The sequence below is a fragment of the Montipora foliosa genome, chromosome 8, assembly GCF_036669935.1.
Source record: "Montipora foliosa isolate CH-2021 chromosome 8, ASM3666993v2, whole genome shotgun sequence".
NCBI classification, from domain to species: domain Eukaryota; kingdom Metazoa; phylum Cnidaria; class Anthozoa; order Scleractinia; family Acroporidae; genus Montipora; species Montipora foliosa.
The window spans coordinates 32892023-32907022 of record NC_090876.1 but is presented as its reverse complement, the minus strand read 5'-3'; the positions used below and the strand labels follow the sequence as shown (position 1 = coordinate 32907022).

At 37.6% G+C, this 15000-nt stretch overlaps 1 protein-coding gene across 1 annotated transcript in view; it reads right to left on the bottom strand.

Annotated features, from left to right (window-relative positions):
- The window catches only part of LOC138013401 (protein CLP1 homolog), a 21792-nt gene extending 7256 nt beyond the window's left edge, over positions 1-14536 (bottom strand). Inside the window, exons 1-11 of the mRNA XM_068860471.1 lie at positions 14374-14536; positions 13429-13515; positions 12599-12710; positions 10704-10834; positions 9843-9956; positions 7789-7816; positions 6200-6238; positions 5140-5271; positions 3976-4065; positions 952-1052; positions 1-7 (exon numbers count right to left, since the gene is read on the bottom strand). The exon at positions 1-7 is cut by the window's left edge and continues 132 nt beyond it. Of these exons, the coding sequence (XP_068716572.1) occupies positions 1-7; positions 952-1052; positions 3976-4065; positions 5140-5271; positions 6200-6238; positions 7789-7816; positions 9843-9956; positions 10704-10834; positions 12599-12710; positions 13429-13515; positions 14374-14496 (964 nt within the window). The 5' untranslated portion in view covers positions 14497-14536. The remainder of the gene's footprint in view (positions 8-951; positions 1053-3975; positions 4066-5139; positions 5272-6199; positions 6239-7788; positions 7817-9842; positions 9957-10703; positions 10835-12598; positions 12711-13428; positions 13516-14373) is intronic.
- Between the last annotated feature and the right edge of the window lie 464 nt (positions 14537-15000).

Here is a 15000-nt window from a genome sequence, read left to right as displayed (position 1 = left end):
CCACCACCTGCAGAAACGTATTGTGAATTAAGTAGAAATCATGTATTACCTCTGTTTATCCAAGGACTATTGAAAAGGAGCATAGCTCATTCATCACTTATACCTGATATTACTGCAACTGTGTGGTGCAGTGAAGCCATTACTGCAATAATTTGAGTGTGTGAGTGTAGGGCGCTTTCCCTTTCTCAGAACGGGCCAGTCATACCCATCAGTGTGCAAAGAAAATGCAACAATTTGAAGGAACACTTGCATGATAATCCCTCGCATTCTTACGGGGAGTATATATCATCCTCGAAGTGTGTTAAGTGGAAGGAGTTGTAGAGTTAGTCCTTCCAAATGCCTGGTCTGGTCGCTCAGTTTTGTCAAATGGAAAGCGCCCTGAGATGCAGTGCTAATCAAAGCCTACACATAATCCTGGCTCACCGTATTCTCCAGTATCTCAGTGGTTTGAGCATCCTGTTAGATCTCGGAGGGTCAGGTGTTCAAATTCCACCTTTATTACTATTTCTGATCTATGCTTTTGTAGCTTGCAATCGATCTGTAATGTGTGACTTTTTTTTCCTACTTTCCTACACGGTATTTTGATACTATTACATGTGACAAAAATTTAAATGATTACAAATAATCAATTGTGCTTGCAAGTGTTTGTTATCAATTTTACCAGAAGCTCATGACCTTGAAGCGTTTAAATTTGGTTCAGAGCTGGGGTTTTTTTTAGTTTAAAAATTTCCTTATTTGGATGTAAGGTAGCCCGTGCATTTTCCCGCGCGTGCAGCTTCCATCTTATTTTTGTCCATATTTGGGCATAAAGTTGGTGTCCTAAAATTCCCAGCTTTGTTCCAAGGAAAAGAGTTGCAGGTTACACGCTTCAACGTCACGTGCTTCTGATTTTACTCATCCAAACGCCATGGTCCTTTCTTTGAATATTACGTCATATTGACCCGCTCTTACCCCTCCTGACTTTGGCAGATGTACTATCTGCACTTTGTTGCCGAACTGTTTCTTGAGATCATTGTAAACTCTTTCTTGATCAAGGACAACTATTACATTAACTAGAAAACAAACAAAAGCATGATAACAGTTACTGATGAAAACCAGGCAACATGGCACACAAGCCTACATCATAGTGTAGAGTGAAATGCAATTTCTACTTATTTCAGAAATGGGAGCCAAGAACTAAATAATACTGATTTAATAAAACTGATTGCAATGAAAAAGACAGCTTCTGACTTGAAATATCTGAAAACGTAGTAATTTCACCAAACGTAAGTTTAGTAATACCTCAAATTAAAAAGGATATTAAAAGTATACTCTTAAAAATCAGAAATCCAAGAGAAAGTTGAATAAATTGTTAGAGGGACATAGGTTCCTTTTATGCTGCTAAGATATCTTGTTGAATAATTTTGAAAAGCCTCAATCATTGCCATTAACCACTCGTACAAGTACAAGTAGGCTATGGCTTTCTAATCTAACGGAACATGGATTCCATTCACATTAGTGTTTACAGGCTTCACCTTTCAGTGGAACTGAAGCCATTTATATTGAGGCAAGAACCTGGTCATAGGTAATTTGGTGACATGACCTGACCCGAACCAAATGGAAATTAATGTACAAAAGACCAAAGAAATGTGGATAAGTTTTCGAAAAACTCAGCAGTCTCAAGCCCCTAGTCTTATTAGTATCGGAAACGAAGTATTAGAGAGAGAAGAGGTGTTTAAGTTACTGGGAGTACATGTTCAGAGGGACTTAAAGTGGAATGTACATATCATTCAATGGTATTGTAGCTAGAGCAAACAAGCGGCTCTACAATTTGCGCGTGTGCCGTAAAGCTAACCTGCCTACTGAAATGGGATTAACTACATACATCACCAAGATACGCCCACTTCTGGAGTACGCTTTCCCCATTTGGGGTGATCTTCCCAAGTACTTGGCCGACGACTTGCAACGGATTCAAAATCGTGCAATGGACATCCCTGGCCTCTCTAGAGACGCTTTACAGCCTCTTGATGGAAGACGGGACAAACACACAGTGCAGGCATTTAACAGCTTTTTAGCGGCAGACGATCACCCATGCATTATTGACATAACGCCTTCATACTCCCTTTGAGCTCAACGAGTGAAAGTGCCTGTACTGCGCATCAATCATTCATTCATCGCGGGGCAAGACTTCGTAAAGTAGAATAGAGTTATGAACGGAGTTATTAACCCTTTTATTCAGAGCAAGGCAAGACTTAAATGTATAATAGTTTATAAAGTTAGTTACATGTACTTTTAATTGTAAATTTGATGTACTTCTTATAGCCAAGATCAGATAATAAAGTTATTATTATTATTATTATTATTATTATTATTATTATTATTATTATTGTTTACAGTGCTATTAATTGCTTCTTTCAGTCTCCTTGAACCTGGGCCAATCCTTGGTCCTGAGGTACCAGGGGACTTTTTTATTTGATGGACAGAAACCTTCTCAGTTTGTGCGCCGTTCCTAGGAGGACGATCTTTTGCAGCTCATTAATGTTGCTGGTTCCAGGGATTTTTCCTAAGTTCTGGTCCATTCCCTCTCTAATAAGTCCCAGCGCACCAACAATAACCGGCACAGTCTCTGTTCTCATTCCCCACATCCTCGCGATTTCGATCTCGAGATCTTTGTACTTTAAAAGTTTTTCAATGACTTTTGTTGAGGTATTTCTGTCAGCTGGTATTGATACATCTATAAGTTTGCAACATCGGTCAGCATGGTCTTTGATCATTATATCAGGCTTATTCGCTGACAGTTCCCTATCATCATCATCATTATTATTATTATTATTATTATTATCATTATTATTATTATTATTATTATTATTATTATTATTATTATTCGATTCTCTCCAGTTGTCGGGTGTTCTACTGGGTTCTCTCTCTTCTTACACACTCCTCGATGCCGATCAGTCCTCTTCCTTTCTCGGCAGGTACAGCCTCGCAACATTACTCCTGGTGTGCAGACAGCCATTCATTGCCAAGATCTTCCTAGTTCTTCTATCCATGTTGGCTACCTCCTCCATTGTCCTGTCCACAATCCCCGCACTGTAGCGTACTACACCTAAAGCCCAGGTATTGATGCCATCAATCAAATTTTCTCCATTGAGGTTTGATCTACACAACTTCTTGACTCTTCTGATGTTATTTTGCCTTTAATCTTGGTGTTGAGAGTCTGGTCCAACTGTAAGATTCCAAGGTATTTGCAGCCTTCCTCCTCTATTTCCCCGATATGCTGGTCGTCGGGTGGTTCTATTCCGCCACTGCCAACTTGTCTTCCCCTTCTCATTTCCAGGACAGCACACTTGTCCAGCCCAAACGACATCTTAATGTCTTGCGAGAAGATCCTTACAACAAGAACAAGTGAGTCTAGTTGATCTTTGCTAGCTCCGTACATCTTCAGATCATCCATGAATAGTAGGTGGTTCATGGGCTTCATGTCCTTTGTCAGTTTGTATCCCGTTGACGTCGTTAGCATGAAATTCAATATTTGACATTCTCTCATCAAATGAGGCTGTTGTAACCCTAACACAGGTAGCTTTTGGGTTGTTGTCACTTGCCAAAGGTGCCACCCAAGACTCTGGTGGGCGGGAGCGTCCATATTCCTATGGTAGGCTAAGGCACCAACCTGTTCTACCCCAGTGCCCATAACTATTATTATTATTATTATTATTATAGTACAGCTTAGGGCTGGTGGGAAAAAGGGCATAAGTAACCATTCAATTTATGCGCAGGTGTTCAAGAGGGGACACTACCTCACCTCTACTTTTAGCATCACTGATGGTGTACATATTAGATTGAGAATTTGATCGTAAAAAGTAATTATGGCCCTTTTTTTCTCTCATAAAACGCCTTGCCAGCAACACAATCCACAAGAACATGGCCAAAAAAAAGTCTTAAGAACAAAGGTAAACAAAAATCACGTCCTCTTAGGCTATTGTTAAGTTTGCTTACCTTCAAATGCCTCAGCTGCATGAACCAGGATTCTGTAACCAGTTCCAGTCACCCATCCACAGGTATTGATAATACAGCCACTTACACGTGCTGCAAGTTGCAAAATACAGTTAAAAAAGTCACATCATTGTTCAAAATTAATTAACTTGATTGTATAATAAATACTCTTAGTATTTTATACCATGCCATAGAAATACAGCCAATCAGAATGCAGGAAAGCCGCTGTATATTCATCAGTATTCCACCGCAACTTCCTATCGATCAGTGCAATTCAACAGTATCACACCCAACCTTCCCATTGTGCATTGCTGGCCACTGTATTTTTTATGGCATGGTATAGAATAGTATTTTCTTGGTATACACACTCTCGCCTAAAGGCTCGAGTGTATACCAAGAAAATACCTGTGACTCATGGGATATTCCACGGTATACCACTTGAAAGCGTTGGATACTACTACTATAGTGCTTAATCCACGCATTCTGATTAGCTTGAAGGTGAATAGCAAGAACTAATCACCTCCTAGGAAATGGACAAAAGCAAAGTGACTTTCAGTTGTGAAGGAGTTGTACAATTTGAATGTAAACTGTCCTATTTATAAGAAAAATACAATGGATAAATTGATACATTATTTGCATACTTACAAATACTAAATAAATTTAATTGATCAGTTAAGATACTTAGATACTTATTGTCCCAACAAAGCCCTTAAAAAAAGAGAAACTGAAAAAACGTTAAACTTTTTAATTTAAAACTGAATAACCAATGAGACTAAACTGAAAGAGACAGGCCAACATGTTGTAGCTGTTAGTTAAGAGTAGGTTTGTTTCATTTGATTTTAATTTTAAAAGTTCAATTGGCTGAGTCTAATATCGTGAAACATTCAGTGGAAGAGTCTTGATAAGCTCTTGACGATGCAAGATGTTTGCAAACATGAGTCTTTATGCAAAAAATGTACCAATTTATCCATTGTATTTTTCTTATAAATAGGTTTCAATTCAAATTGTACAATTCATTCACAATTGCAACTGAAGATGGCATAAGCATGTAAAAACATGTCTTGTAAAAATTTTAAAATGTTGCTTTATTTTTTCAAGTTATTTCTCATCTGCTGTTATCAAGACCCTGACACATGTATCGAATAAAGATGATGCCAGTAAAGTCACCTTTTTTGTTCTTTTCAAATCTCTGTTTTGTAACCTCAGCTATTGTACTTGACACTTTGTTGTACAGCTTCTCGTTGGGCGCAGGTGACAGATGACCATAATGATACACAAGTGGGGCTTGTAAAGGAAAACCTGTTGATTAATAAAGCAGAACAAATTTAAGCAATCCTTGGATTAATAATAATGGTATTACTTCTGGGTGTGTGGTCTGAGTGAGTAAACTATCTCACGCTTTAGGGATGGGTACCTACAGTACATGTGCATCTTCAAAGACAAGCCTTACAGTACCAGTAATGTAACTACGATTGAAAGAAATTTTGCTTAGGGTTAACTTACACTGTACTATCACTGGTTGCTTTCCAGAATTAAAACATTGAACAAAACCCCTGCCACTAAACCTTGAACTGCTCTTGCCTGAAGCATTTTCACAATAGTAATAATCATAATAATAATTAATAACTTTTATGCCCTTCACAAAGTCTGATTTAAATTCACCTGAACTACACCTAAACTTTAACATCAAGATAAAAACTAAGGGAACCATTATAAAGAGTATATCAAAATATTTTAAGTTCCTGTTAGTACAATGTACACGTAACTATAGTGCATAGGTCCTATGATTAAAGAAAATGATTTAAGAAACTTATTGCATCCTTCAAGACAATCTGATGACTATGGACCTGCTTTCTACCCCTGATTAAGTCAGGTAATAATTATCATTATTGTTATATAGCTGAATTTTTCCCCCAACAGTGCACACTCTCATTGGTTACTTTGAGGTCACATGACATCTAACTGTTTCCCGCCAAAAGTCTCTAAGCCTAAGCAGGCAACATTGCAAAATCTATGAAGTCAGAGGGTAACAGTGCACTGTCACCCGCGAATGTTATTACTTCATCACTGGTCCTTAGGAAAACCGTTAATTTTGTTTCCTGCAAATCTCAATGTTTTCCCAAGGCGCAGCATTTAGCTAAACTAATTGCTCTTTACCATTCATAAATCAGTCTTATGTTGTACGTGCAGCAAGTGATTAAATTACATTCACTAATTTTTATGTCACCTTCTTCAATGTCTGCAGGTCTCTCAATTAACAATGCACCTGTTTCATGGGAAGAATGGAAGATACTAACAATTAAACTACTTCTTACAGGAAAGTCTATGAGCTCTTTTGTACCATCCAGAATCTTCAACACATCACATGTACTCATTCTCTTCACTGACACAAGACACTATAATGTACAGTGTAACTCCTCTTATTAAATACTCAAAAAAATAATGCATTTCTGATTGGTCAATGACAAATGCATGAATAGGTTACAGAATGCAAAAAAGGTTATAGAGTGCAATACGGAAGTTGCTATGGAAACAAAGCATTGACTTGATTTGTTGAGTATATAATACAGTAAATAAAAAATCGTATGAATTTGGTAATGCATTTCATGATTATTTTATGGTCACTTGTAATGATTTGAAAGTTCTCAAACTGCACTTGCCTACAGCTTGTGCAATTTTGAGAACTTTTAAAAAAAGTCACTTGTGCCCATAAATCATGAAATGCATGAGCAAGTTCACACAATTTCTTATACTTGTACAATGCACATCATTCTGGTGAATGTGTTGTACATGTACAGAGCTGTCAATAAGGACAAGGTAGCCGGACAAAACCGCTAGCTAATAAGCTACATGTATCTTCAGCAGGTTACTTTTGTCTCATTTTACCACCAATCAAGATGAAAAATCTTACAATTGTAAAATCATCATCGAAGAAACTTTTAAAACATTCTTCTCATCGTTTTGAGTGGAATTGATGGCATACTAATACAAAGATTAAACAAGATATCACGACAAAACTGCTTGAGCTTGATTGTAGTGTGGAATGGCTAGAACCTTTTACTAAATAGTTTCCAGTCTTGTGCTTAATCTGACAAAACATTTATTTCAACCAACCAACAATTGAATGAAAGATAGAATTTATTTATACATCTCATATCCAGTCATTCAATTTAGTTGGATAACTTTGTTGGCTTGTTTGTTAAGTCAATATCAATCCTCCACGATCATCATCTCGTACTGTTTTGAAAGACAATGGATTGTGCCGGTAAAGTCAGTTTGCTGTATTCAAGCAGCATCGACTGTGACTGTTAAATCCAATTCTTTCAAATAATAATAACTTTAATTCAGTGTCAATGGATTTAGCACAAGAGACCTAATTGGGGACACTAATGAAATTAACTCAATTCAAATCAAATCAAATCAAATCAAATCAAATATTGGTTTTGTGGAGAGAGAGGAAAACGGAGGTGATAGTGTTTGTTCCAGTTGCTGCATTAACTAAATACAATGTGTGCTGTTGGTAGCAAGAGTGCAGAAGCTGCTCTCACACTTTGTCTTTATCATTCCCTCTGATTGGGCTACAGCTGTTCCCTCTTGGTGTCAGGTCTCTTGACACAATATCCAGACAAATTAATGCTTGAGTTGCAGTGACCAGCTACGGCTGCCTCCCATGACTCAGGGTTCACCTTGGTGACAGCATTGGACAGCCAACTGTTTTTTTTGTTAATTTCAAGCCCCGCATGTAGTATTACGTTAATTTTATTATTTTTTAATATGAATAAAAGGTCCCTGCATGATACCCGGCTTTCTACTCACCCATAGTACCAGGAATTCCAACATAACCCTGATTAGGAAAACAAAGCATAAAAATGTAAACTTGTGTAACTCTATAGAAGCAAAGAGAAAGTACATATATTTCAAGTACTTTCTCTGTGATAACTACAGTATACAGTGTCAGCTTACAAACAGTTTAGTTAAATACTGCACCAGTGGTTGAAAGATACAGTATGTACAATGTACAGTCCATAACTCAATTAATGTCCCTTTTGATCTCATATGTATCCAAACGTGCTGAGCTAGTGCAACCTTATTTACTGCTTAAAAATGAATAGTACTGTTTTATTGGGTTTAATAACATGTGCTGCGAGTTTCCTGAATGGCTTAAAAAACATTCTGCAGAAAGCATGTCCCTCGGGAGTCTGAACAAAGGTTCAAATTGTGAAAGAAGGATATTAGCATACAAAAAGAAAACAAGCCGGGCCGTATTACTAAGGAATAAATTATTAAGAATTGCAATCAGGAGTGTTTTATCGGGTTTACAGCATAAAGCTCATGCACATGACATTCTATCGGTGTCTTGATACATGTAGGAGCTCTTACATGTAGGTTCAAGAATTGTTTAAGAGTTTTTGAAGTATTACATGCATTGTTAAGACTTTCACCAGGAGCCTCTGTTTTTTAAATTACACGTGTGTACTTTCTGCCATTTTCAGGGCATGTTACAAAAATGCCATTGTTGCCATTACTAATTATTATTCTATAATTATATTTCTTTTACTTTGAGGGCATTGCATTAGGACCCCAGTTTTATTATACTGTATTAAGTCATCACTTTATTACAAGCAATTATAGCTCTACCAATCAGGGAAACTTCCGATCCAATCAAAGCAGTAAATTCAATAATTATTTCAATTTTGGTTTTTGTTGAGATGGAAAACCAGAGTAACAAGGTAAAAAACCAAGCCGAGTACAAAACCCACATATCACACTGAGTCCTGGAATCAAACTGGAAACACATTGGGGAAAGACAAGATTGTGCCCTCAACACCTTGCAGCCAACACTGTTCCCCCAATCAACTGATTGCCTGGTTTCCTGGAAAACCAGGATCGAGGATTGAGGATCGAGGATCAGGATCAAGGATCAATGACAAGCTAAACTAAGCTCTTTTCTTTGAAATAAAACTAGAACAACAACAGGTCTGGAAATCAATAATTATTATTGTGTACACAGAAATTAAGACAATACATGTAATCTGATCCACAGTTTCACTTTAAAATTTTAAATCATTTTACACGGTGCCAGAACTGCCCCTAAAGGGTAAATGTCAGTGCATGACTCTGAAGAGTAAAGAGTACACTTGATAATTGGTGCCATTGAATATGGTACGTTAGTTTACCTTTTCTGAAAAATTGGAAAAAGAAATTTGCCGATGTCCAAAAGAAACTATTCAGATGTTGTGTCAGGTAGCCCTTCAACTAGCCCAAGTGGTTTCCCAGTTGCTGACTGCAGCTGGCTACGGAACTATCAGCAGGAAAACGAAGAAGAGCCACTTCAAAGAGTCATGCACTGACATTTACCCTTGTAAAATGAGTTCAAATTTTAAATTGAAACTATGTATCGGATCACTGTCATAATTTCTGTGTTGATTTTCTTTTAGCTTGTCATCAATCCTCGATCCCCGATCCTGGTTTTCCAGGAAACCTGTTTCACTCTGCATTTTTACCACACTGCCATTTTCTTCCCACTGCTTTTAAAGTACATGTCTACTTGTAGATTAAATTAAACTGATGAAGGCATGAGTAATGCTGAAACGTGTCTGAAAAGTTGGGTCGTGTGTCTTAAATTTATTTTAATACATGTAATGTACTGTAAAGAATGTAAAGAGATAGAACACATTGGGAACTCGTACAGTATATCTTTGAAGACCAAGTTTTCAAAATAAACTCATCTTGTCTCACCTTTAAGACGTGAGAATCAAGTTTTGAGGATAGAGTCGAAACTGTCAACTTACTTTTGAGTGGTACTGTAAATATAATTATGTAAAGAATGTAAATTGAAAAAAAAAGTAAAGAGATTAAATTGTCATTACCTGTCCCACATCAAGATCAACAAACACAGGCCTTCTTCCCATCCTGACAGCGTAATTCAACATCAATTGACAGAGGGTGGATTTTCCAACATCTCCTGGGCCAACAACCATCACCTGGAATTACAGTTAACAACAAAGGAGTGAACAGTAGTTTGTAAAATGCCCACTTGCCTGATTTTATCAAATTAATCTGCAGAGATGAAAATACCATGAGGTAGTGTGCAGGCAGCACTAAAAGTTGGAATCCGGAAACCAGAAACATCCACAATTCACGAGAACTACAACAACTTACATGTACCCACTCCTTGTATGGTCTGCTATAATTCCCACACTCGTGTATTTAACTCTGATGAAATGTAAACTGTAAAATGGATCTGACTTTGTTATTCTGGATATTAAGACTTGAGCATGGTAATGGCATTATCAAGCTAAGGCATTCCACATTATAATAAAGGAAACTTAAAACTTGATTAATTCATTTTCCTCATTTTTTTTCACCTGCCTTAGTACAAAAATGCCTGTTTTAAATTGCCGTATCAAGGTCACTTTTGCTCAGAATCATCATGTGTGATGTAACAATAATTTTGTCAGTAAAGAATTCCACATTACCATTACCTTAACATTTTCCCTAAACACCCTAAAATAATGTGACATAGCCCATTTATAATCTCATATTTTGGAGGCTGTGGTAATAGCTAGAATATAATCAAAGGAAGGAAAGACGGTAAAACACAACTTGTGATTTATCCACTGAATAAATTCTTGTAGCTCTCGCCAATTCTGGATAATTCTGATATCTGGTTTCTGGTTTCCAGTTTCTCGATTCGGGCATTTAGAGCTTAACGTAGTGTGCTGACTTACCCTGGGCCCAATGTCTGATTCAGTGTTTTCCACTTTTTGTCTCATTTGTTCCAGGGCCATATGAAGATTGAGGTACATAACCATAGGGGTTTCCTTGGACACGTAAGACCATTCGGGTGGGCCAGAGATTTGGAAATGGTTATGGTATTAACATGTACAGTAGTAACTTTAATAAGAGACAGACATAGACATACTAAAGTCTCGTAATCACAAAAATTGAAATATTTCATACACGTCAGAGCCCTCAGTAGTTGCTAGAGATGAAAGTGGATTATCAAAGCAAAAGATTTCCCATCAGTCACAATACATGCATTATTTTTAGGACAAAGTTTGCTTATTGTGAGTTTATAACTTACACTTCTTGTATAACGGTGTTCCTTTAATTTCTTTATTGAAAAGCTTATGACAGGTAGTGCAATATACACTGTATACATGTACACTGTACACATTATTCGATGGTTTAACATAATAAAAAACAAGCTAAATTCTCAGGCTTTGGCATACCCAGACCAAAGCGAATGGACCTACAGGAACTTGGAGGTAAAAAAAAAAATTCATGTTACTGAAGGTCTGAAGTTCCAAATTTGGAAGATAACAGTCATGTTTAGTTTGTCTGACTTCAACTTCAACAGTGCAGAGTTTCTTCTGTCCCGAAAGAAGATAAGGTTTAAGCTTAAACTTCAAGTGTAATTTTAATTTTTAAATTTGTTATTTTGAACAAATTGAATTTATGGAAACCAAGGTGGGAGGGAGGGGGGGGGGGGGGTCTAATGCTTTTGGAAATCCGTGCCCATTCATTGAGGGGCAGGGGGGTGCATATTTTTGCTAACCCAGTGAAAGTGACCCACAAAATGACATGTACACACTGTAGCTCTGTGCAACATCCATTTCAAAGGCTGCTGGAAAGTGGGAATTTGAGCAAACTGGATAATTATCTTGATAATGTCAGGGATCCACATTCGAAGTCGTCCGGTCGTCCTAGACGACTAAAAACCCGAGTGATGTTTTAAATATTATAAATATCTTTTTATGAATGACATCAAATGTTATATTATAGAATGTACTTTTGTTCCGATCGCTTTTCATTCAATGGAAACTTCAAGAAAATAAGGAATAAACATGCAGCTTTTCTCAGCAATGAGATCTCAAGTTTGGGCACCACGCGGTATTTTCCTTCAAACGATTGCAGGCTCAATTTTCATGTATCTAGCCGCTGGCATGGTTCTTAGCAAGTCGTTAACAAAGAGCAAAGAGTGACTCGTGGTCTCGGCTGAGAATTTGGGGTTACATGTAGTTACAAGGTTTGTCGCCACCTCCAGCAAAAAGGAAAACAAGTGGAGCAGAACATGCTGCTTACAAACAGGAAAACACAAAATCTTGATAGCAGGAGCGTCGAAACTTTGGGTCTTTGAATCGTAACTCTGTAAGCTACATTCAAGTACATTTTGCAGCTGCAGAAATGGACCACTGTAAATCGGGTTCCCACGGTGCAAATAATAAAATACCGGTACTCCAGAGTCAAAATTATTGACGAGTGTGTAAAATAAAAAACGAATGCTCATCAAATTACAAGTAATTTTATTGACCATTTGCTATATTTTTGCATTTTTGCCCGGGCAACCCAAAATTTGTCCGGGCAAATCAGAAGACGTACTTGCCTGGCGGACGACTTTGATGAAAATGAATATGGATCCGTGTAATGTGATCAAGAAAGTAAGACGATTTGCTGAGCAAAAATAAAACTTGCGGTTTGTGGCACTATAAGGCATTTCAAACTGTTTACATGATTATTTTTATATCATGCATATTTTACTTTCAAGACCTGTTTTCTCAGATAATTAAAAGTAGCTTACACTGTATTATAATAACTTGAAATGGTGACTAAAAGGATATTTCTACAGTACAGCCATGCCAGGTAAACACTGCAACCTTTGATCCAGCAATGAATGTAAACCTCTTGTTTCTGATCAACTCAGTCCCAAATACTTCAGCTTGACCTTGAAGCAGCTAAACAGAGACCAACATTGACGGTTTATCCAGAGAAAGCACCAATATAAACACCACCACCTCCCCCCCCCCCCCCCTCCTCCACAAGAAAAAAATAACTACAGTAATTGTTGATCTACTAAAATGACAAAATGTACCTCTAAGGCTAAAGCAAACAGTCCTTTATTTCCAGAGAAGTGTAGCCATGATCCTTGCAGTTATGAACGCAATTTTAGCAACTGCGTGAAGAAGCCTGAAAAATTCCGGACTTCTACTAGGTTTGAACCCATGATCTTGTGATGCTGGTGTGATGCTCTAACCAACCGAGCTGTGAAGCCACTGATGTTTGGAGCCGGTTATTTGTGGGTTCCCATGATGAATGAAAATTATATATGAAATGAGTCATGTATTGAAACGCGGAAATATGAAATCAAGTGAAGCTACAGTAGGATCCTCACAGTTGTATCCTCACTGTACACAAAGGAGGTTTACCTTGTCCATGATCATGTGCTATCAGACGCTTTGAAATACTGTATGACTATGATTTTCACTAAATGAAAACTTGGCAGAATAAAATATTTAACAAGTTTTTTGGTGGGACTAAAAGTCATGCCATGCCAGAGCTACAAAACAGAGACAGAAAAATAACCAATGAACAAGCCTTGAGTTTTCTTTTGCCGCAGGACTTTTATCGAGAGTGATATGTACATGTACATGTACTTCCCCTTATCTATCTTACCACAAGTTCTGCTTTTCCTTTCCCTTCAGGAATTTCAAGTCTTAATTCTGTGTCCTTCTCAAGCTTGAACTGCTGTCTTTCCTCTTGCTAAGTGCATAAAGATTTCAAACAACAATGGTGAAGTAAACAATAATACTGATTTTGACAAAAGCAGCAGTGAGGTAGTGTGGCCCAGAAATACAGTAAGGGTGCTAATGCCCTGAGATCCTGAGATCCTGGGTTCAAGACCCACTCTGACCACTCATTGAATTTGTTCCAGGTAGTTCCTGGCTCAACTTTCCAGCTGCACTGGTTTGCCTTTGGCCAGTTGGGATTCTTAACAGTTGTTGTTGTTATTCTGTTCTGTTGTTTCATTAATTGTGTTTCATTGGCCCTGAAAAGCCTCTATGGGGAGCGGCCAATTAAGTATTAATTTCTATTTGTATTTGTACTCTACACAAGTTGCAGTTGCTGCGTTGAATAATCGAAATCGTGCTATGTATGGCTTAGAATGTATTTTAACCAGATTCTGAAAAAAGGAGTCGTTGATTTATTGAAGTTTATCTTTCATTTAATGGAACAGGTCGCTAGCTGGAAATCTGCGGGTGTAATTAATAAGACGAATTCGTGACGGCAGCTTCTGCAAGTACCGGAGCAGAAATTGCGTAAAACAAAAGAAACAAGAGACAGAAAACAAAACAACTCCAAATGAAGACTCATCCCAAGTGACCAAAAACATAATGCTTTCCGGTACCTGCAGAAAGACCCTTCGTTACACATTTTTTTAAAACCTCACGCGTTTTTGTCACAAAGTTTTGTTTTTACATCATGAATAAATATAACAGCACTGGTGCTGTCCCAAAACACGCGCCTGATGCTAATCTGTTCAAGCCTTTTTGAGACTTCTGGCAAAAGTTGTTAAGACGCACTTGAAACAAAAAATAAAGAAAGTTCGTTCATACTTACTGGCGCCTTTTCTTGTTCAACTTCCATCTCCTTTAAGGTCAATGAGATCCGGAGACGTTTCAGTAACAGTCTTCCGAGGCCTTGTTCATGTTTAGAAGCAAAGAGTCTTCTACAGTACTTCATTCATTCACGTGTCCCTACAATAGTCTTCCGCCATCTTGGATTTGTTATTCTCCCCAGTGTCTTTCTGAAAATACTTGAAAATGAGGCTGGTCACCGTGTCTTTCTTTGGCGGGAAAACTGAAAACAAAGTACTTTTTTTGCGTGCTTAGTGGTGAGGTACGATGAGGTAAGTATCACTATGTTGCCTTTTTCTTTCTTTGTTTGAAAACATCGCGTTTAATCAAGTTAAAAACTCTGAAAGGTAGGAGAGGTATGAAAGGTAGGAGTTGTTTTAATTTTTTGAACTGTGAACTGTAGCGACCATTATTGAAAATGTGTTCCGGACAGTGCTTTTAATTTTGGCCAGCCCACTAGTCTTGCCACTGTCGACAACATTGGCTAGGGGTAAGAGCAAAGTAGAAAAGCATTTTACTTATCTACTTGAAGCATTTCATGTCTACAAAATTCTTGCGGTAAAATGATAGTTGAAATGGCCAAGTTTCCTTTCATTAACAGACAAACTGT